The 22,664-nt window shown below is 43.2% G+C and overlaps 1 protein-coding gene across 5 annotated transcripts in view; it reads right to left on the reverse strand.

Moving 5' to 3' along the window:
* ADCY9 (adenylate cyclase 9) overlaps positions 1-22,664 on the reverse strand; it is an 88,842-nt gene that overhangs the window by 22,398 nt on the left and 43,780 nt on the right. For 3 of the 5 annotated variants that reach the window (XM_074598023.1, XM_074598021.1, XM_074598020.1), the window contains 5 exons: positions 19,004-19,176; positions 13,573-13,677; positions 8,870-9,087; positions 3,309-3,411; positions 112-320 (listed from right to left, as the gene is read on the reverse strand). In XM_074598023.1, the coding sequence (XP_074454124.1) occupies positions 112-320; positions 3,309-3,411; positions 8,870-9,087; positions 13,573-13,677; positions 19,004-19,176 (808 nt within the window). The remainder of the gene's footprint in view (positions 1-111; positions 321-3,308; positions 3,412-8,869; positions 9,088-13,572; positions 13,678-19,003; positions 19,177-22,664) is intronic. The other 2 variants (XM_074598024.1, XM_074598022.1) reach the window with 1 other exon arrangement.

A 22,664-nucleotide genomic window follows, 5' to 3' on the forward strand; every position in this document is an offset into this window, starting at 1 on the left:
CTTACAGACCGTCCAAGTGAGTTCCTGGGATGCTGTCAAACAAAACGTTCCCAAGCCAGCCACCATTTCAGTTCCCACTGCTGTTTCAATAATTTCTTATGCTTTATTTACCTAATTGAGATGACAAGGGACAGCACCTCAAGCAGGATGGCGATGATGAACACCACGACTGCTGCGGGTGGTGGAGGGGATGCCACCATCCCGTGTTTCAGGAAACAGGTGATGGAGAGTATGAGGAAGACCGTGGTGGAGAGAAACACGTCCAGGAGAGAGCTGAAGGTAGCGCTGGCAAATGTCTTCACTGGAGCATTCCTTATAACCTGTGTGGAATATAGGGATCGAGGGAGGGGATGAAAATGAACAAATGTTATTTTGCAGAATTCAACTGTACCAGAAACAGCAGCTCGTAGAAACAAATAAAGGAATGCAGAACTTATTGCCACTGCGTTAATCCAATGCAAGTACTGTTCTGAAAGAAGCTATCACAGCTCCCCAAGAACAAGCCTGTGTTGACAGAAAGCACCAGCAGCACAGCCCCTGGGCTTGGGGTGATTTCTACAGAATGTCATGATACAGAAATAAACCGTATGAAAATTGTCTATTCTATGCAAAGAAACATAAACCCCACAATTACTAGCAGATATGCTATAATAATATATAATGCTATAAGAAGTTTTCTTCAAGGATTTTCATTTAAAATAATAATAGATTTTACAATAAGCCTTTTTAGCTCCAATGGTTCTTCAAGAAAACCCTCCAAACACAACTCTACGGAAGCAGTTACTTGCCTGCGGCAGAGTTCACAACTCCCTTTCTGACCAGATTAAAAGCAGCCATCGGGACGCTATGTAATCTGAATTGATCAGAGCCCAGGACAGCAAGTTCTGCTCTTCCGTAACCCCTTACCACACATTCCCATCCCATCTTGTCCTGGCCCTGGTGCCGGTGCAGCTGTGCTGTGCACTGCTTTGGCCAGTCCAGCTGAAAACTAGATCATGAGCTCCACATTCTGGCTTACTCAGATGAGCCCTGTCTTATGAGTGTTTTTCTCTGCCCCAGGGACCACAGAAAGCAAGTTCCAAAGAAAAACAAAAAGTACATTATCAATATGACCATGAAGTAGCCCAGTTTGAATACTGCAGTCTTGTACCCTGCTTTAATTTGAAAATTTCATTTGCTCCTCAGAGCACTATCTGCACTCAGCGATATCAGGAAATTAACTTGTTCCTCATTTGTACCTCTCTGCAACTTCATAAATTCAGCTAGCATCACTTCCGTGCCAAAAATTACCTTTTAATCTGAACTGTAGCAGAATCCTGTTAGTCCACACAGAAAGTCACATGAATTGAATTAAGCAAAGCAGCACTGTATCCTAAAGTGACAGCGTTAAGGATGCCCTAACAGCGTTAAGTAGTGCCTTAACTTCCAAAGAACAGGCTAAGCAAGCTCTTGGGAAGTGGAGCCGCTTACGGAGAGCAGTCACAAGCCGAGCACGCAGATGGCACTGTGTAATTAGAGGTGAATTCAGTGGTGGTGGAAGTTACTTTCAGCAACAGTTTACTGCAAGGCAATTAAAGAACCAGCAGTGCTGACAAATCATTTCACTCTCCAAGAGAAGATTTGTTTTGTTGTTGTTTTGGACTAGGACTATGCTAATATTAAGGCTTTAACAGGTTTTTGCCCCAGTGCTGCAGAGTTACTATTAGAGAGTGAATATTCCCAATTCCAGGCACGTTTACAAGATAATTTTCAAATTAACAGCTTGCCACTGACAAAATGCACAGACCACATTCCTGCTCCTTCAATGAATTTCCTACATATCCACCTATCACCACTTTGCCTCTCTTTCCAATCTTTCCATTGGAAAGAATTTGATTTGCTATTTTCTGCATAGTTTGTGCAAATTTTGCAGGCTGTATCCCACGGGAAGCTTCTCCCTCTTGTTGCTACATGAGCGTTATTCAGAGAGATACCACTAGAACACAGCGCTGCAGGATGAGTGTGGAGCTCCTGAACAAAGTGAACAAATGGAACCTGCAACACAGCTGTGCTTCCCTTTGTGAAAAAAGTAAGTTAGGTCTCATTTTAAACATTGGAAAACAAGCAAATAGGGGCCAAGGACAGTGTCACAACGCTGCCCATGAACAGAAAGCAACAAGCAGCAGAAGCAGAAATCCTACCTGCCCTCAGATGTAGGGCATACGGGGAAGGAAAGAAATCAACACCTACATTTATCACGATGCGATTGTGCCAGAGGGATGATCCAAACTAATAGCTCAACGTGACTGGAAGGGAAGGGCCCATTCCCCTTCCTGCTGCCGGACACGTATCTTGCACTGGCTCTGGCACTTGCCAACCTCTCTGTGAGCTCCTGGTTCAATACAGCAGAAAACAGGCCCAGGCAGAAAAAGAAAAAGCCCCAAACAGAAAAACGAAACATGACTATTTTATGCTAGGCTAGGAAAATGAACTGGCTCACAGCAGGAAGGCCTCATAAGCACCAGAGCCATCAGAAGGAGTGGGGAGGAGCAGGAACAAGGAGGGGAGAGGAAATACCCTCTTTTGGCAGGAACTTTTCGGCTACTTATGGAAACGCAGCCTCAGTTAGTACTGACACCTAATTTTGCTATATGTAAGCTTAAAACACCTTGCTAGTTCCTGTCAACCAGGCAGGAATATCTACTGACGCGGAAAGCTGCAATACTGTTAGTCCCCAAGGGGATTAAGGACTTTTTACACTCAGTGCAGAATCCTGAAAGAAGGCACCAAGTTCCTTACAAATTACTCACTGTTCCTTACAATTAGGCAGTGTTTTGAGCTGCCCGTTTCTGAACACAGCACACTGAGAGATCTTAAAAGACATTTGAGTTCAGAGCAGGTTTGGGTTCCACAGGGATAACCATGACGCTGTGACATGAACAAGAATCAAATTCAAAAGTTACCATTCTCAAAGTTAGGATATTTGATGAGAAGACAAGTAGTATTTGGTTCTTTACTTTCATCTTAGCATGGTTCTCTGGCCTGCCTAAAGCCTTAAAATGCTAACCTGAAAATGGAGAAAAGGCAGGTGAGAAGTAATTAGTGTGTCTTGGTGGACTGTGAAAATGTATTTCCAGCCTAAACGTCAGACTAGTCTCAGGGCATGGCACAAGACAGGTAAACTGAAAGGAGGCCGTTTTCAAAGACAGCCATACCAAGCAGTAAATCACATGCGACATTTCACGAGCCCTGCTACCGACTGCAGTGAAATGTGTTCAGAGCAACGGCAGACAGTTGCTTAGACAGATTACAGAAGGAAACCAACACACCTCTTCCTGATAGCTCGTCCTGTAGGCCATCTCCAAATCCTGATCCAAGAAATTCAGGCTCAGCTTGTTAATAGGCGGTTTAAAGAAGTAGTCTTTCATGAGGCTAAAGAGAAAAGACAATATTAACATAAGTTTATTCAGTTGTAACTCTTTCAGAGCCCCCCGCCGTTCTGTGGTTTCTGTTTCTAGGGACGCTGGTGCTTGGCTTTGAAGTTCCTGTAGCTTTTCTTTGCTCTTGGTCAACAAGGTACCCCCTTATCCACATCACTCAATCAGCCAGAGGAAGTATTTTATGAAAAAAATGTCATAGCAAAAGTAGTATTTTCAGAAAGAGGTCACAGAATCATAGAACCATAGGGTTGGAAGGGACCTCTGGAGATCATCTAATCCAACCCCCTGCCAGAGCAGGGTCACCCAGAGCAGGTGGCACAGGAACGCGTCCAGGCGGGCTTGGAACGTCTCCAGAGACAGAGACTCCACCACCTCTCTGGGCAGCCTGTGCCAGGGCTCTGCCACCCTCACAGTAAAGAAGTTCCTCCTCATGGTTAGGTGGAACTTCCTATGGTCAAGTTTGTGCCCATTACCTCTTGTCCTGTCACTGGGCACCACTGAAAAGAGCCTGGCCCCATCCTCCTGACACCCACCCTTTCAGTGTTTATAAGCGTTGATAAGGTCCCCCCTCAGTCGTCTTTTTTCCAGACTGAAGAGACCCAAATCCCTCAGCCTTTCTTCATCAGAGAGGTGTTCCAGTCCCCTCAGCATCTTGGTAGCCCTTTGCTGTCCCCTCTCCAGCAGTTCCCTGTCCTTCTTGAACCAGGGAGCCCAGAACTGGACACAAGCACTCCAGGTGTGGCCTCCCCAGGGCAGAGCAGAGGGGGAGGATGACCTTCCTCCACCTGCTGGCCACACTCTTCTTGGTGCCCCCCAGGATGCCATTGGCCTTCTTGGCCACCAGGGCCCATTGCTGGCTCATGGGCATCCTGTTGTCCACCAGGACTCCCAGGTCTCTTTCAGCTGAGCTGCTCTCCAGCAGGTCACCCCCAACCTGTCCTGGAGCAGGGGGTTATTCCTCCCCAGGTGCAGCACCCTACACTTGCCCTTGTTGAATTTCATAAGGTTCCTCTCTGCCCAAATCTCCAACCTGTCCAGGTCTCTCTGGATGGCGGCACAGCCTTCCGGTGTGTCAGCCACCCCCCCCCCCCCCCAGCTTTGTGTCATCGGCGAACTTGCTGAGGGTGCACTCTATCCCCTCGTCCAGGTCATTGATGAATACATTGAAGAGGACTGGACCCAGTACTGACCCCTGGGGAACACCACTCATCACTGACCTCCAGCTAGACTCTGTGCCCCTAATCACCACCCTCTGAGCTCTGTCTTTCAACCAGTTATCTATCCACCTTACTGTCCATTCATCAAGCCCACTCTTCCTAAGCTTCCCTATGAGGATGCTGTGGGAGACCGTGTCGAACGCCTTGCTTAAGTCAAGGTAGACCACATCTACTGCTCTCCCCTCATCTATCCATCCAGTCATGCCATCATAGAAGGCTATCAGATTAGTCAGACATGATTTCCCCTTGGTGAATCCATGTTGAGTACTTCTGATAGCTTTCTTTTCCTCCACATGCCTTGAGATGACGCCCAGAACAAGCTGTTCCATCTTCTTTCCAGGGATGGTGGTGAGGCTGACCAGCCTGTAGATCCCTGGGTCCTCCTTTTTGCCTCTTTTGAAGACTGGAGTGACATTGGCTTTCCTCCAGTCCTCAGGCATCTCGCCTGTTCTCCAGGACCTTTCAAAGATGACGGAAAGCGGCCCAGCAATGACTTCTGCCAGCTCCCTCAGCCCTCTCGGGTACATCCCATCGGGGACCATGGACTTGTGAATATCTAATTGACCTGATCCCTCACTCGATCCTCCTCTACCCAGGGGAAGTCTTCTTCTTTCCCCGTTACTTTCCCCAAAGCCTGGGACTCCTCAGGGCTGGGCCGAGCAGCAAAGACCAAAGCAAAGAAGGTATTCAGTAACTCCACCTTCTCCACATCCTCCTTCACCATGGCTCCTGTCTCATTCAACAGTGGGCCCACGACTTCTCTGGTCTTCCTTTTGCCTCCAGTATACTTGTAGAACCCCTTCCTGTTGAGCTTGACATCCCTTGCCCTTCCAGAAACTTAACAGCTACAACCGCAGATGACTACAGATAATTGTAATATTAGCCAGCAAATAGTAAAGGTTAATTGCTGCTACAGAGGCACAACCTTAGGAGATGTGCGGCTGCGGGATATTTGTGTCTTAGGTGGAATTCTATTGTTCAAAGCAAGCCAAGGACAACAAAGGTGACAAAGTGTTAGAAACAAAGATGTTGTCCATTTTAGAAAACAGCACTTTCTTGTTATTTCAAAGACACCAAAATAACTCAGTAACTCAGCTGGGAACATTCCCTTAACGATCAGGGCTGCAGAGAAATGGAACCTGAGGGGACAGATAACTTACATTTACTTTTGAAACGGAAGATTTGAAATTACCAGAATCATCAACAAAGGCACTGACAAATAATGAAACTACCTGGCTAGGACTAACGAACCAGGAAGCAGCATCTACCAGAGGGTGGTTATGCACTCCTTCACCTTATCTTCCAGTCCCCGGTGCAGAAAAACCCCAAACATAAGAGGCCTCAATCATTAAAAATAAAGAGGTGTTTCTATTCCCCACCCTCTGGAGCAAAAATAGAACGTCTGAGTTTTACATTAGTTGCAAAAGGTTTATGAACGAACTTTTCTGCTGTTTATTTTTTATGAACACTTGCCAAAGAGGTTTTTTGGAAGCACGAGCTCCCCAGCACAAGACGGCATGTGGGAAGCATTTTTTTTTTTTTTTTTTTTTTTTGAGATGCAAGATCAACCAAACACACATTCCTCAACTGAAGCTGGAGAAGACAAAAGACTTAAACCATGAATATGGCCAATGTATTAAGAACACCAGGATACTCTGAAGGAATGACAGGACACATTCACTTGAGTCCCTCTTTTTCATTCTTCCTTGTCTTCCCTCTCTCACCTCTCTTGGATGTTTCTAAGAACATCTCATAATATGAATTTCGCAAGCTTTTTTTTTTTTAAAATATTGCTGAATTCACTTTATTCTTCCAGGGAAGCTCAGAGTATGGTGATGTGCTAGAGCTGCAATGGTCTAAGGATGTATTATAATGAAATTAAGTTTAAACATTTTCTACACTTGCACTATAGTTTTCTTTTAAAATACACAGTAACACGCAGATTACAATGAACAAAGTACAATATTTTTATAGTGGCTGCAGTAAAGCCAGACTCAAAGTTTAGACTATATACTGTTTGCTAAGTATATATATAATCAAGATGTAAGACGATGCCAACTGATAACTTCTATGAAAAGGATTATTGTATAATGCAATAAAACAAACATGCTGCTCACTGGCTCTATTATTAAAGACAACTGGAACTGTGCTGAGGTATCAGCTCCAGGGTGAAACCTCGGCATACAAAGAGACCAATGGCCGCTCATGAAACTCTCAGCCACACACTTAAACTCTAGAGGGAGGGTGGGAAATTAAAAATACGCTCAGTGTCCAGCATTTCCTCCAGGCCAGCCCTAGGCAGCTTCCTAACACAGCGTCCAGGCTCCTGAATCCTCCCAAGGATATGTTTAGCTCTTCCCAGCTCTAGAGGAAGCCTGCGTGATTATTTTATGCGCTTTACCACCGTATCTGAGTTAGGTACTTTCTGTTAATATGAATTTATATCACAGCATCATGCACCACACTGGAAATCACTGCCCAATGCTATGGGAAGCTCATGCTTCCCTGCTGCTGGGTCTGCAACATAAAACCAAAGCAGCAAAACTCCAGTATCATTATAGCACATAGGGTTTCACATAAGATGACCAAGGGGAAGTTTGGACTTCATCTCCTCCCTCTGGAAACTCACATTTCCCATTCAAGTATCCTCACAGATTTATTGAGACCAACAATATATTACGTTTTACAGAAGGGGATCAAGAATGTTTTTTAAATGGCTTATTACATATAAATTCACATTGAGAAATGTTAAAAAGGATTAATGTAAAACGGTAGGCTTAAACCATTTTGCATAGACCTAATTAATCAGAAGATTATTTTTGGAAAGTTATGTTTACATGAACTGAACTCAGCAGAGAAGTTTCCCTGGCAACAAGAAATGGCCCACTTAATATGGTAATGATGATATTTAATTGAGACCCAAAAAAAAGCTATGCTTTGACTGATGTCAAGTCATGGTCCTACTTTTTCTGGATCAGAAAGAATTACCCATTTTGTAAATGGAGGAGAAAAGCACCAAGAACACAAAAGCTTGAGGTAGGCATCTTCAGCAAACCAACAGCATAAATTAAGCTACTTCTATAACTTAAAAATTTGCAGCACGCTAGTTACATTTTAAACAAAAATCCAATTTGTTCTCGTTGATTTTTGACAACATTTGGACTTTCCTAATCCATTTGTCTTCTAATATTTGAAAATATCAGCTAAAAATTCTCAGCCACTAATGACCACACATTGGTGGTGAGGGGAAAGAGAACCTAAATTTTAACTGAAGTTGGCCACAGGAGAAAAGTAACCTGAAAAAAATCTAGAGAAGAGACTGGAGAGGGACTGGTGTTCCTCCCTCTCTCTTCTCCCTGCTTTAGTCATGTTTTCAGTTAAGACGACAGTGTCCCTGTTCCAAGCAGCCTGGAGTCTATACGAGCATACCGTTTCAAGGATATTTAGATAAAATACCCCTGATCTGAGTGGAAGCAGTGAAGCAAAATAAGAATAGCCATAAATTATAACAAACTCAAGTTATCTGTTTAGTTGATCCAGTCAAGTCACTGCCATAAGGGAGATATGGCTGAGTGTTTACAAAAAAAATAAATCACACGCTACTGAATTTCAGAGAACATATTTTCCTCTGCTCAAAATGGTTTTGGGTTGGTTTTTTTTTTTTTTTTTTTTGAAACAGAGAAAGAACCTAACTTTACAAAATGCTGTAGGTAGTTACTAGGTCCATGAGAATTCACCCCTATTAATTCTGCTTCCAAGTCCAGTATGATTTCTAGGCATTAGCTAGTCACACAAATGTTATCAGATGTTGTTCTTTTGCTATATAAAAATGTGAGTTTTGTGGTTCAGATTTTATGTTACATTTTTAATTGCAGAGGAAGGTACAAACTATGTGCATTAAGAGGACTTTTGAATGTAAAGGTTAAGAATTCAACTCCATGACAAGTCATTTAAAGAGTACTTTTTCCCTTTTGAAGACTCGACTGAATAATGACTGTTCACCGTGGAAATGATGAAAAACCTGGCTTTACGTATTCCTGAGCAGAATGCTTGACATCAAGTTCCTACTGTCGTTTAAAAAGAATGCAGACTAAGATCAGAAAACATACAAGACATTGTATGTTATCAATAATTATTGACATTAGACAAAAAGCACACAAATAAAGATTAAAGATATGTTACTGCCTTCTGTCCTTCATACAATTTTACATTGTACACCTCGATTTTCCTTACCTGTCTTCTTTAATCACATCCACAAAGTGAGCGTCTGTCTTTTCTCTGATGTTTTTGAACCTCAAAGGAAGGAGAGCTGATTGATCCAGACTCACTCCGCCCCACCTCCCTTTCTCTTGCAGCATTTCATAAAGCGAGGTTTGGCTATTGCTGAGCTTTTCTTCCTGGGGAGGACTCAAAAGTCCATTTTGAGTCTTTGGACTGTGTCCTCCTGTAGCCTGAATGACAGAAAGCAAAACATACATGGGGAACATTAGTGGTTGAGAAAGTAGACAGAAGAGATTTCATGGAGCAGAAGTTGAAAGAATTTCTTCTCTCAACACAGTGAGCTTTTACCTGATCATGTCAAAGACCTAACTCCACCTGCCTTGAAGTCATTCACATCTTCTCTAAGTGCACCTATTTAGGTGTCAACCTTTTGCTTTTTATGCACCAAGTTTCCAAGGAGCAGAAAACGAAGTACGTTTCCACACACGCAATGAAGACCAGCCACAAGCCCAAATTTCATTCACTCATCCTAAGGTCAAGATTCTTAAATACCTACTTAAACTGTGCTCTTCCCACAGGTCACGAGTGGCCAGACCTTACTCTGACACCCCTTGCTGGTCCTTCCACTGACCACTACAGCCCTGCTGCTTTCCCAGACAGAGCTTCCTCCTTTCTCCTACCTGTGGGAACAGCCCTTTTGTAAATCTCACCATCCTACAAAAAAATAAGTTACCCTGCAAATTAAACTATGTTTTCTTCACTAAGATATACTTCTTCTTTCTGGTTTTCTTTTGCCTTTGTATTAATTACTACTGCACTTTTATATTTTGACACCAACTTGCAACACAGCTTAGATACATAATATTGTCAATTTCCATTCATTTATAAATATTCATTTAAGAACACAAATTACTTTCAAGCAAAAATTATTCTCTTTTCATGGAACCTGAAGTTTCTTCTTTTATATTTTCTTTGACCTAGACCAACATGCACTGCAGCAATTCAAAAAAAAAAGAAGACAACTAAATATGGTTATAATGAAAATGAACTGCAGTTAGTCAGGATCATTTCCAAATGCAAACATATATCAAACTTAGCATCTTGGAATGCTCGTCTCCCCCCTCCATGTCTTATCATTTATCATGTATCATTTATCCTCATCCTGAAACCCACTCATGACAGAAGTTTCTTCATTTCTGCCTGTAGAGCAGTCAGCACAGCAGTGACAAGCTCCTCCAGAAGACTATTCTTGGATGCCACCACAGTGACCATAAATAAATACCGTAAATATCATCACCACCCCAACCATGCACTGAAATATGTTACTTGGATTGTAAAATCAACTTAGTTAAAGTTAAGAAGTATCTGGTTTCTGGCTGCCCATGCAGAATTAATTGAATGTCCTTGTGTGTCCACCCTGTAAAGCAAACAGGTGAATCTAGGCAGGTATGACAAAAGGTGCAGACACAACCAGTGAAGATAGAAGACTAATGGAGCAGCAGGAGAAGGTCACCTTGTGCAAGGAAGAATCAGAAAGCACTTGGGCTCGGTCACTGCCAAGACCTTGAGAGGTAAAGTCATAAGAAGGTGTGTTGGAATGGCTCCTTGGAGACACAGGAAAAGTGTGAGGAAGGCGGGCTGTGCTTCCCCTTCCTCCAGCCCGGGAGGGATGCAGGATCCCCACCTCGCGGGCTGCCCCGATGGAGGTGTGAGCCCCCAGAGCCACGTGGTGGGAGCCAGGAGATGAAAGGATTCCCAGTCTGGTCCCTTCTACCACTCCCAACGGTTGTTTTGGCAGCCTGCAGGTGTTCACAGCCCAGTGACAGCAGCTGACGAAGTAGAATAGGAAATTCAGTAGTTATCTTGGTGTGCTGCCAATGTTTTGCTAAAGAACGTAATCAACAGAAGAGAAAGGTGATTTCAGCCACACATATCTCAGCAAAAGCAGAGCAAAACCTCTTGGACCGGATAGGTGTTTGCGTACGACAGAAGGGCACGCTCCTGGTAAGCCAGAGGCACGAGAACTTCTCACATAAAAGGTCACCAGTTTCTTTTCTAAGGGAAAACATTCAGCAGCTTCAGAGCAAGTCCTCCTGCAACCATAACAGGTTACACAGCCTTTGCAGAGGGAACACGGCTGTGGAGCACAAGAGGTACAGCAGCACCAGGGTAACCTCTCTGGTTTTGAGATGAGGAGTACTAACAAAGGCAAACCACAGACAACTGTCCAAGAAGTTGCTAGTAGTGAAGGGTCTGTATTATTTGTTTGTTTATTTGTTGTTTTGTTTGTTTGTTTGCTTTTAATTTATGCTAAAGATTACATTTGCTCAGAGCACTTCCCAGGACAACCTGAGGCTTAAAAAAAAAAAAAAAAAAAAGAGAGAGAGAGAGAAGGTCACAGTTATCATGTTGGTTTTTTTTTTCTTGGTAAAGACTCTTTTGCCTTTTCCTCACCCCTGCAGCAGATGTCATTACTTGAAAAGCAGTAACCGAGAGAACACAATTTTTGCTATGAGCAGCTCAAATACAAGATACGGACCCCTGTGCACTGTTTGCTTTCCCTGTCTGTTCTTCAAGTTCATCTGAAGAACACAGCGAAAATTTCTGCTCTTTCAGAGAAGGTCAGCATGGACCTCTCTTGGCCTTTTCTCTTCAGCTCCTTGGCAAAGGCTCAAATCCCTAAGAAAATTCTTCCCTTCAGTCAGCTCAAGGTTTTCCTGTGCTGTCTCCACTCTGTTAATCTTAACAGGAGAGGATTAGAGTGTGAAACTGCTTGTGTGTAAGGAGAAAATCCCTATTTATTAAATGTTGTTAGCTCCAATGTTACTGTGGTTTCTGCTGGCAACAGGCTGCACAGTTCTTTTGAGCACTCAGAGGTCTGATGCACCGTGCGGCAGTTTCCTCCCATCAGGAGACAGGGAGACTCCAGAGGCTGTTGGAACCCACGGAGGTCCGAGGATGTGGTTAATGTCATTTAGGGAGATAAGCCACAAAGATATCGAGAAAGAAAGAAGGGACATAAGTGCTGCATGGCCAAGCGCAGCGACGTGGCATGGGAAGGGTACAGACTCCAGAGATGGGGAGAGCGAGTTTATGGCTCTTCTTCCCAAGAGAGCTCTGCATCACTGCAGAGATCTGGAAATCAAATGCCACAAGAACTTTGTGCATGTAGCTGTTCTTTAAGCTTTCCGTTAAACAGTCATCCCAGAGTTACTGGTAGCCACTGAACTGGTCCAATTTTTGACTTAGCAATAACTAAAACACATTAAGAAGGAGGACATGTGATTTGGTCTCCACTAGCATGCTTCTTCCAGTGAAATTACAGACATTTTATTCAGCACTGTACAGACCTCTTCGGAGCAAGGTTAGATGACTCGCTGATTAACACACATGAAGCTAATACAGCTAATACAGCTGTAGTTGGAAGAAACTTAAAGGATAATTCTGATGAAGACAACATATGACACAAGGCAACTGGTACCCAAGGAAGATCTCTGTTTGCAGTCGGCTCCTGGAGATCCCTGGCACGTGGGTAGAGGCAGCCTGGGGAAGAAGCATCTCATGCATACCATCTTGGCAGCCTGGGCACATCTCCCACAATGTCTTCTGTCTTAAAGATCTCATGCTATTCCAAGACCAGTACCTGCTGGCCACTCCGCTCTATCTCCCTCAGAGCTGAAGGGATTATTTTATTTTTTTCTTAGGCTGTTTCCTAGGAGCCCCGGCAGAGAACATGGTCTCCTGTGTAGCAAACCATTTCAGTCCAGTACAGTAAGGCAGCCCTTGCTTCTGAGCTTACAATTTAAGCATAGGACACAACAGGTCAAATACAGGCAGAGAGCAGAAGGACAAATACAGATTAATGTAGTAGCTCATCAGTAGAATAAACGCTGGCCAGTTTTTCCATCAGCTCTATATGTGAGATGGGTTGTAAAGACAGATGTGAGGGAAAAACCAAGATAGCTCTCTCTGAGCATGTTCATAAAATGATTCTCCCCAACAAGGGAAAGGATTAACCTTATCTGAAAATAAAAACAATCAGGTGATGATCACATGTCTGCATTTAGGCAGGAGGTTAGTATTCAGGAAGGAGCAAGAGGCGACAGGCAGAGCAGAGAAGCTATGAGGGCCACAGACAAGACGATACACAAGCCCTGTCTGGTATTGTAGAAGTGGGTGGCTTCAGTGAGAATATCTAAGCAACAGGCAAGGAAAGCAATCTTGGCAGCAGCATGCTGAATATGTAAGGCGCTGTATGTGTCGCTCAGAAAAAGGATGCAAACTGACTTTGATGCTGTGAATTTCAGTTATGTGCGTGAACAGGAATGACTCTGACTCAGCTTCGAGCTACGATGCAGAAGACGTTGGCAAGACACAGGTGTAACTTGTGGCCAGGTGACACCCAGCCAACTGGTGTAGGGGATGTAGAGCGTGGTAGTGTTGTTTGTGCCTCTTTCTTTGGATAGCCTCACCATAACTTAAAGAGTCCAAATTTTAGGTTCTTCTGAGTATCAAACTGGGCCTATAAAATTACTAATGATTTTGAAAATTTGGGGGGTGTGTCAACTAAATTTTAGAACACAACTGCTCAAAATCAAAACTGGTTCTGCTGCTTAAGAGCTTGAATAAAGGAACAGCAATACAAAAATGAGAAAGCTAACTGAAGCAGAGAAATAAGGGAAAAGAAGGGATAATACGATAAATATTTAAATTACCTTCGTATTATTTTTATGCTCATCCTGACAACCATTTTGGATAGCTCCTTCGTCTATGCTGACATCGCAGTGGGGAGCAAGGGTGGTACTACATGAAGGGCAAGGCTGTAATGAGACAGAAAAAATTTTAGCCAGAAACGTTCTGGTGTCCTCGTAGTATTATGCAATTTATAATTTGGTCCACTTGTATACTTGCGGCGTGGCTAAAAGATAAACAAAGCTACAGAATGGGAAGCAGGGAGCAAAATTTGACTGGAACAGAATGCACCATTTCAAAAATAAATCACAGATTTTCTGTTTACTGGAGATAAATCTAATCCAGGAAAGCTTTACTAGTGTAAAATCAGATACATTGTAATCACTGCATACTAGCAGAGGACCTCCCCAAGACGAAGGGAATACTTTTTAGTGAGAGAAATGCAATTTTCTTGTTTAAAAACTGTCTGCAAAAGGATCTGAATGGCATTACGAGTGAAAACTTAACACAAAATGCAGCAAAATTCATAAAAAAAGCACGAAACACCATGATGTATTATGCACAGGAAGCAACAAATCTGAAACTAATAAAGGGAAATACTTTTTCATACAGTGCTGTAAGGCAGTAGAGTGGAGCCCAGGCTATCGTACATTGTTGAAGCCAAACACCCAGCAAATGTCACAGGAAACAAGGAAAGCAAAAACATCAGGACTTGCAATAGTTGCAGGTTATGCATTTTGGAAGCAACTTAAAATGTCACACTTCAGCTTTTAAAACCACCTAACCCCTTCGAGTTAAAATGTGATCTTCTTAAGGCAAATTAACCCCATATCTGTAATTTGCAAGCTCTTCATACTTGTCTCCAGTCCTGCCAACATACACACAGGATCCTGCATCAGAGGGACCCTGGTCTGGTCCCTGTTGGCAATTCCTCTGCTCCGGAGATGGTTTACTGTCACCAGGACTGCCGTAAGTCTGCTGCTGGGTACAGAGACACCCACAAGTCACGGGGAACGACATACTAAATTCGGCACGCTATATACTAAACAGTGGTAGGTGAGCCACTAAACATCTTGGTAAGTTTTTGAACAAGCAACTTGAGCCTTTTTTCCCAACTCAACATCGCACGTCCATTTTAGCTGTTTATTTTGCACTCAGGAGGGACTTGTTCAAGCCTCTGTAGTCTCTCATTCTCCTGGTCCAAAACCACAACTTCTGCCTTCAGGTTCACTCCTGATTTCAAAGACGGGTGTGTGAGTCTTTTCAGAACTGACTTTCCACCCCTTTTCTGTCTCTGGTGTCACACCTGAAATTTAATAATGTGGCATGTTTAATTTTCAGGTTGTTACGGCATGGCATTTCTCCCAGCCCGCTCTTCCTGGGACTGCTGATCCACCTCATCACTCAACAACACCTCTTAAAGGCTTTCATGAGGACTCTGAGCCCTCTTAGCAGCCAGCAGATCGTCACATCTGCTGTTCCTCAGGGGCACAGACCAAGTTGGGGCACTGAAATTACTATCAATTTCCTAATCTGGCATCAGATAAACAAGTTACATCCAGTTCTGAACCTGTACATTCTGAACAAATACCAACACACTTGAAGAAACTATGAAGTTGGTTCTCAAATGGTTTTATTTAAAAATAATCTAGGAATAAACATCATGAATGCCTTGGCCACCTTGTGGAAGGCAGTATTAGACAGCTTTAAAAAGGGGTACGACAATGGGCTAATGAGACTTCTGTGCTCCTAGAGTGTTAGTTAGTAGATGTATCCATGGCAAAAGTCAGTTGACAGTAATAAAAAACAAATACCTCGAACAAAAAAAGAAAGAAAATACTCACTTGTTTGACCTTGCTAATAAATCAGCACGACCACCTCAAACACTTAGCTCCCGGGGTTAAACCAGACGACAAAGATCTCAGAAAAGGCCGACCTTTTGAGAAGAGGCGGAAGAAGCCCATCGGACTTACCCCATGCGTTCAAGTCAACATTATTAACTTCAGTCTCTATTGGAGACATTCACACGGGCTCAGTGTGTATGTGACCTCACCACGATGAATAATACATTAATGCTCTTTCAGCAAACACTAAGACAAGCAGAAGTACTTTCTGTTTTCATACCAAGAGATGATTAAAACATTTTTACAGCAGCTTTATGATTCCCTGTCAAATAAGGGATTTTATAAAATATGATAGGGAAAATAAACTGATACCAATACTGCTTAAGCAGGTTACAGCGTTTTCATTCAAAATGAGCTGCTATTATAGACTTATAGTTTTTAGCCTCTATCTTCACCATTTTAATTATATACATGCATTTTCTTGATATCCATACCGCAACAAGGTTTGCAGTGAAATGAACTACACATACACTGGAAGAGAGGAGGAAATACAATTCCTTTCACGGATCAATCACTGTTGCATTCTCCTTCCTGACATTCCTTAACAGATCTTGTCCCCTGGAACATCCGTTCAAGCCCAGAAATGTGTGGGGAAAAAAAAAAAAAAAAAAAAAAAAAAAATCACCTTTTGCATCCAATATGGCCACTTATTCCCTTTAAAACAAAAATATTTCAACTTGCCTGTAATTTTGCCCCTCCTACTTAGTCTCTTTTGCAGAGCTGGAGTCATCTCCTCCTACACTGACACTGTTTACAGCTTTGTATTTAAAACAGTTGGCATGTAAGTCATGATTCTTTTGCAAATTATTATGTCCAGACCCTACTAGCAAGCTGCAAGCTTTAAAAAAAAAAACAAAAACAAAACAAAAAACCCAAAAAACCAAAAAAACCCCACCTGTAAGAAAGAAACCCATTCCTTTTCAAAAATTGTGTATGATCTAGGATTAAATTCACAGTTGTTCTTCATGGGGATTTTTTTAATATACATGTATATATATATATTTATTTTTAACACTGTAAGACCTACTCTAGCATGGCTGGCAAATTAAACATTCCTTGAAAGCCTGACCGGGTCTTCTTGGTCCAGAATCACTCCAGTAACAGCCTACCCAGCGAGGAGAAGGCTGGTGCATATCTACACTGGTCATGCGGCGAGAAGCAAGTACGCGTCGCACTCCTGTGCTGCGACTACAGTCGCAGGACACGTTTTTAAGTAAGTGCTCAGCATTCACGCGATTGCTTCATCACTATGCTACACGCATTCTGACACGGTTTGTGGCATGCATTATACGGATGCTTATCAGACCGCAGGGAAAGCTGAGTTTGGGGTCATTCAAAATTCACTCCAGTCAGTGTATTTTGGGCAAGACAGACACACTATTTTCAAAGAGTTGTGAGGCCGCTTGGGAAACCACTGGCCAGACCTGCAAGTGCTTGTGGTGATGAATAAAGCCAGGTACCTGTAAGCATAAACTCGATGCAGCAGCTTTAGCACAAGGGTAGACAGGGTATCCAAGAAGGCTGAAACTGAGCTGGCACTTGTCCCAGATGCTCTTCTGAAGCAGCTTCTTTTAGCTTCTCCTTCACTTATTCGGATAGCCACTTTTGCACTGTGCAGCCCATCATTCAGCATTTAAAGAGCAATTAACACCCAGCCAAGATGGTCCCAGAGCCAAAAAATCGGGGACTGGGCAGTAAACAAAACATGGTGGGCCAGCAGCATGGCTCCACGTGGCATGCTAGCTGTTTAGGAATGGCGGTGCATCTCTATCTACCCTTCTGCAAAGTCAGCCCGTGTTTTAAAAAACACAGGCCATAGCTGATACTTAACAACAGATTTCATTTTGGACTTGGATCATTTTAACAAGTTAACACATTAACAAATTTTATCCAATCCTAGCTGCAGTCAGGTCAGCCCTGTACTTCGCTGTAGTTTCAGTCCCCCAGTTACGGCTTGCTTTGCTTTCTGACATGAACAAGGCATCCTCGCCTTCTCCAGAACAGCATCCTTCATTTTACTGCTTGAATCACTCCTCTCTCCCTTCTGTTCCACGTGCAAGCAGCTCAGTGATGCCGCTCTGCTCGGTACGTTGTTTTTCCTTCACTACTTGCAGTAGGGGAATTTCTAGCCCCTACTGTCACATCTGTACCTCTGCATGGCCATGCACCGGGCAGCACAGACAGGCTTATTTGGACAGACACCCACTGACTGCTCCAAGATGCATTTTCCTACCTTATTTGCTAGTATCTTCATTGAAAGACAAGAGAGAGCTGGAAATCTGATGCCTGAGGGATGCCAAATATATCCTTTCTTACACAGGAGACAGAATAAAAAAGCATCACCAGCAACTTGTATGCAGTCAAACCACAAGCAGTGCGTATTTTGGGGAGGGATAAAGATGGCTACAGCTACCTTCTGGAGTTAACCAGTCCTGGCTTGCTCTCTGAGGAGCTCACTTATCTTGGGCCAGCCTTCCAGCTGATCTCACTTGCACTCACATGTTTTTATCCCAGAACTTAAAACCGGGCACAGAGGCAGGGTAAAGGTGCCCAGTTCATGCTCTCCTAATCCAGACAACACACATACAAGCAGCAAAAATGGAGCTGCATGAAAGTCACGCCTCCATCAGCTCTGTCAGCTCAATCTCAAACCTGTGCTGAAGACCTCATCTCAAGACTAAACACACAGAAGTCTGACAGTGACCTGCACATAGATGACCACCTGTGGCTCTGACATTCGTGCCCAGTTCGGGCAACCCAGGACGAGGAACTCAGCACAAATGAAAACAGAGAATAGACATCTGTTGTTTGGGAAATCTGTTCTGAGCTGGAAGATGGAGAGTAACAGCAAAGCTTTGAAGCAATACACATTGTTTCACAGATTTCCTTGTCAAGAGATCTTGTGAGAGGTGTGAACATAACAAAATGTCATCATTTCTCTAAGCTGAATCCATACAAATCATTGCCCTCAGTTCCAGATATGGGTTTTTAGAGCAACCACATAAAACACAGTCTCATAGCCTACCGGAGCATTTTCTCCCACCGTACAAACAATCCCGTTATCTTTTTGTGGGGGTGTCTGTTATATACTCATATGAAAAGGTTCACAGGTACATGACCTGCACAATAGAGGAACAGCAGAAGCAGGGTGCAGCAAAAGCGGAAAATCATAGAAGTTATAGCTGCGGGAGGCATATTCTTTATTCCCCAAATAATATTCTTTTATTCCACAAAATCAAGACCATTGAAAAAGCAGCATTGACGTCTCAGTCCTGAAATAGAAATATTAAGAGAATTATTTATCTGCAACCACCTTTAAAAAATGTTCACCTTAATCTAGGGATTGCTCATCAACTGGTGAAGCATTTTTCCTTTGAAAGTTTTTTTTTCTTCCCTCATTTTGTCACTGCATGTATACACACACATACATACATATATAAATATATATTGCAATGCATAAGCAAACCTGTAAGGTTTCCTCACGCACACAGCTCTCCCTGGTTTGCACAGTTTGAGATCTATGCTGCTTGGCTTTGAAACGAGAACTCACCTTAGGTTTTTCCGCATGTTTGAGAGTCTTTGTCAAGTCCCCGGCGTTCTCAGCTGACCATGCTCCCTGTTTCCTGGCTCCTTCTCCGGTCTCCAAGCCAGGAAGCAAGGCTTGGGAACAGCTACAGTGGGGCTCCTTCACTTTATGGCCAGAGATCAGATAGGTCTTCAAACCTACACAAAAAAAAAAGAAAAAAGAAATGAACAGTCAGAAAGGCAGAAAGGCAAAACTAACACTTCTTTGGACTTCTCAGATGTGAAATACAGTAACTATCAAAGGATTATCGAGGCTTGGGAATACAGCACACACACAAAAGACAGTGGCTTTATATTCCACCAGGAATATAAAGATGCTCTGTGTGAAGCAGTGGCAATTAGGATTGCCCAACGTCTGCTGTCCCAGACACAAGAGACTACTCCAACACACAGCAACAGCCAGGACTGATGCATACTTTCTTTATTCCATTTTCACTCATGTACTTCTGAAAAACAGAGCTAAGACCTTATATATTTGCTTCCAAGTTGTAACTTGAGCTCTCGCATTAACTCTTTACTCCTGGAAAGGATTTGCAGCCTGTTTTTCAGTGATATCTGTGTTAATTCTACTTCTGAAAAATCAGCACGTATTCCTCCACTTGCACTCTCCATTTGTCAGAGAGGCGTCGTGAAGATTGCTTAATGCTGGTAGCACACTGAGAAAGGAAATGGCGTTTAAGTGCTAGAAATTCTGATGGGTTTTCATAGTTAGTGCAGACTTCACATTTTTAAAGAACAAAATCAATCTCTCTCTCGCACGTACGCCCACACACGCTCTCTGCAACTGTTGTATGAATTGAAGCATAATTGGAAGGCAGATCCAATATTAAAGGCCAGGCTGGTAAATACCATGTTGTATCAAGCTGAGCTGTATCAAAAAACCTGTTCAAAAAATAAAAGATCTGAATTCTGTTTAGAATATCGCTTATTTTACTTCTTTGAAACTTTGCATTAGGATGTTCTGGGTTATTTCTAGGCACAAAGAGCAAGAAGGAGCTACTAATCACACTGCTTTCTGAATTCAAATGAGTTAATTTTATTGCCACTGCATGGGAGATCTCGTACTCAGCACGGAAGGGCACTGACGCGCTCCAAAAAGCGTGGAGGTCATCAGCTGGCAGAACTGGAAAGCGCTGGTTATTTTGTGGTCCCAGAGCCCGCTGTCCCGTGGGATTGTGCAGCCGACCTCCGGCTCACGGGCCGGCCACCGGGCTTGTATTCGGGTCAGCTGCACATCACCCCCCTCCCTTTTCCTGATACTTGTCACCCGGCTGCAGCCAGACACATGACTGTCACAGCCATCGACTGCACTCGATTGCCTCCGTCCGCAGGATGAGAGCTGGAAATAAATATGTCAAGTTGCAGCCCTTGGAAGAGGGCAGGCTTCTGTTCCTTATGATAAGGTCATTCGTCAATAACCTTCTTCACAGACAGAAAATCATATTTGGTAAAACTTTTTTTCAATTGTAATATGTAACACAGACAGTACTTTGTCTGTAACCTTTCCAATAAAAATAAGTTAGACATACTAATTGCAATTTTGCAGTTTCTCTGTTTATTCCACTAGTAACTTAAGCTCCTGAACACTTCGACAACCAACACAGAAACCCGCATCTGTATCCACCATCCCAACCTTGGGCTCAGAAGCTGCTGGGAAAGCTCCGGTCTTCTCACAGCCTTCTCAAGCTCCGGAAGGCTCCCTTGCCTACTTGAGATGTTACACTATAGCCAATCTATTTATATTTTATATCGCTTATAGTAGCGCTTGGATTTTATTTGGCAGTGCTGCTTAATAAAACCCCAAGCTGCTGCTGGCTTCCAGATGTAGGGCTGTCTCTTTAAAACTTATATTCATGGAGGTTGTTGTTTAAGGAATTCACTGCAATCAGCTTACAATTATATGTTTACTGCGGTAAAAGCTAGAGCATTAAGCTTACTACTCCTATTTTTAAAAGCTATCTTAAAGCAACAAGATTATTTTACCACTGCTATTATTCCTCTTTTTTTTTTCCCTAAACAAACATTTTCTTTGGTTTTTTGCACTTTCAAAAAGGCACTTTTTATGTCTTACTGTGCTGCACAACATAATTATTTCATCAATCTGTTGCACACAGTAAAATTATCTCCAGTTTGAGCTCCACACTGAGGAAAAAGGGAAAAGGCTATGGCACGCCAGTAATTGAAAACGTGTTTGGGAAAGCAGAATCCACCCTGGCCCCAACCTGAAAGGGCAGCAGGCTGAGGGTCCTCAGCTCCCTTCCACCCCTCATCCTTCCATTCCCAGCAAACCCACCATCCCAACACTGCTCCCACCGGCTTTACCACAGGGTTTGAAGTTGGTGAGGGGTATGGAGCACAAGTCCTGTGAGGAGCGGCTGAGGGAGCTGGGGGTCTTCAGCCTGGAGAAGAGGAGGCTGAGGGGAGACCTTCTCGCTCCCTACAGCTCCCTGAAAGGAGGGGGTAGCCAGGGGGGGGTCAGTCTCTTCTCCCAAGGAACAGGCCATGGGACAAGAGGAAACGGCCTCAAGTTGCGCCAGGGGAGGTTTAGGATGGATTTTAGGAAAAACTGCTTCACTGAAAGGGTTGTCAAGCATTGGAACGGGCTGCCCAGGGCACTGGTGGAGTCACCATCCCTGGAGGTATTTAAAAGCCGGGCAGACGTAGTGCTGAGGGACATGGGTTAGGGGTGGCTTTTGTCAGAGTTAGGTTGATGGTTGGACTTGATGATCTGAAAAGTCCCTTCCAACCTAGGCAATTCTATGATTATAAGTTGGCCAAAATGGCCAAGTATAAAAAAAAATAAAAATCTCTTTGTTACCTCCTCATGCTCCCCAGCCCCACCACGTCTGCTGAACAAGGAGCGTTACTCAAGAGGGGTAATTTGAAATAAGACAAAGAAAAGCCAATATCCTGCACCATCGCAACAGACCTTTGGGAAGAAGTCAGCAGGGCTGCTCCTAGCACCAAACACAACATCAAGGTCTCAGGGGAGCAAATAAGGAAAAAAACATTAATTTGGGAAAGTTTTGGAAAATTAGGAGGTGTAAAAATCTTTCATCTTTACAGAACTTCACTAACATTGCCTACCTAATACTTTGTTTGTTATTAAACCCTTTTTATGCTAGGAAAATTTGCTTTCCTTTAGTATTCTTGCAACTCTGCGACACTTTGCAAAGCAACTCCTACATTCAGCCTGAAATATTTGGGTATAAAAAAAAAAAAGCGGGCCATTAACTCAGAAGAACTGTATCAATGTAACTAAAACGTATTATAGGAGAACAGTATTCCTCCTCCTGCTACATCTCCAGTGAATTAGTGCCATCAACACTGTCACTTTCCACACAAAAGCTGTATGGAGCGAAAAACCTTCACACCACCACGCAGCACGTTTATATCAATTAGGCAATGCAACAATATTAAGTGAATAAGGCAACAACGGAGGAGCTGCTATTTTATGTGAAAACCAGCAAACAGGGTGCAATTTTTGATGTGTGTTGCTGCGTAACGATGTAACTCCAGACATGCCAATGAAGAAAGTGCTACGAGATGCTTACACTGTCATTTATAAAGGCAAAGCTCGCCCATTCTCCCCCTCCTGCCATTCTCAATCTTATGCTCACTCCCTT

This window comes from Larus michahellis, chromosome 8 (genome assembly GCF_964199755.1).
Source record: "Larus michahellis chromosome 8, bLarMic1.1, whole genome shotgun sequence".
NCBI classification, from domain to species: Eukaryota; Metazoa; Chordata; class Aves; order Charadriiformes; family Laridae; genus Larus; species Larus michahellis.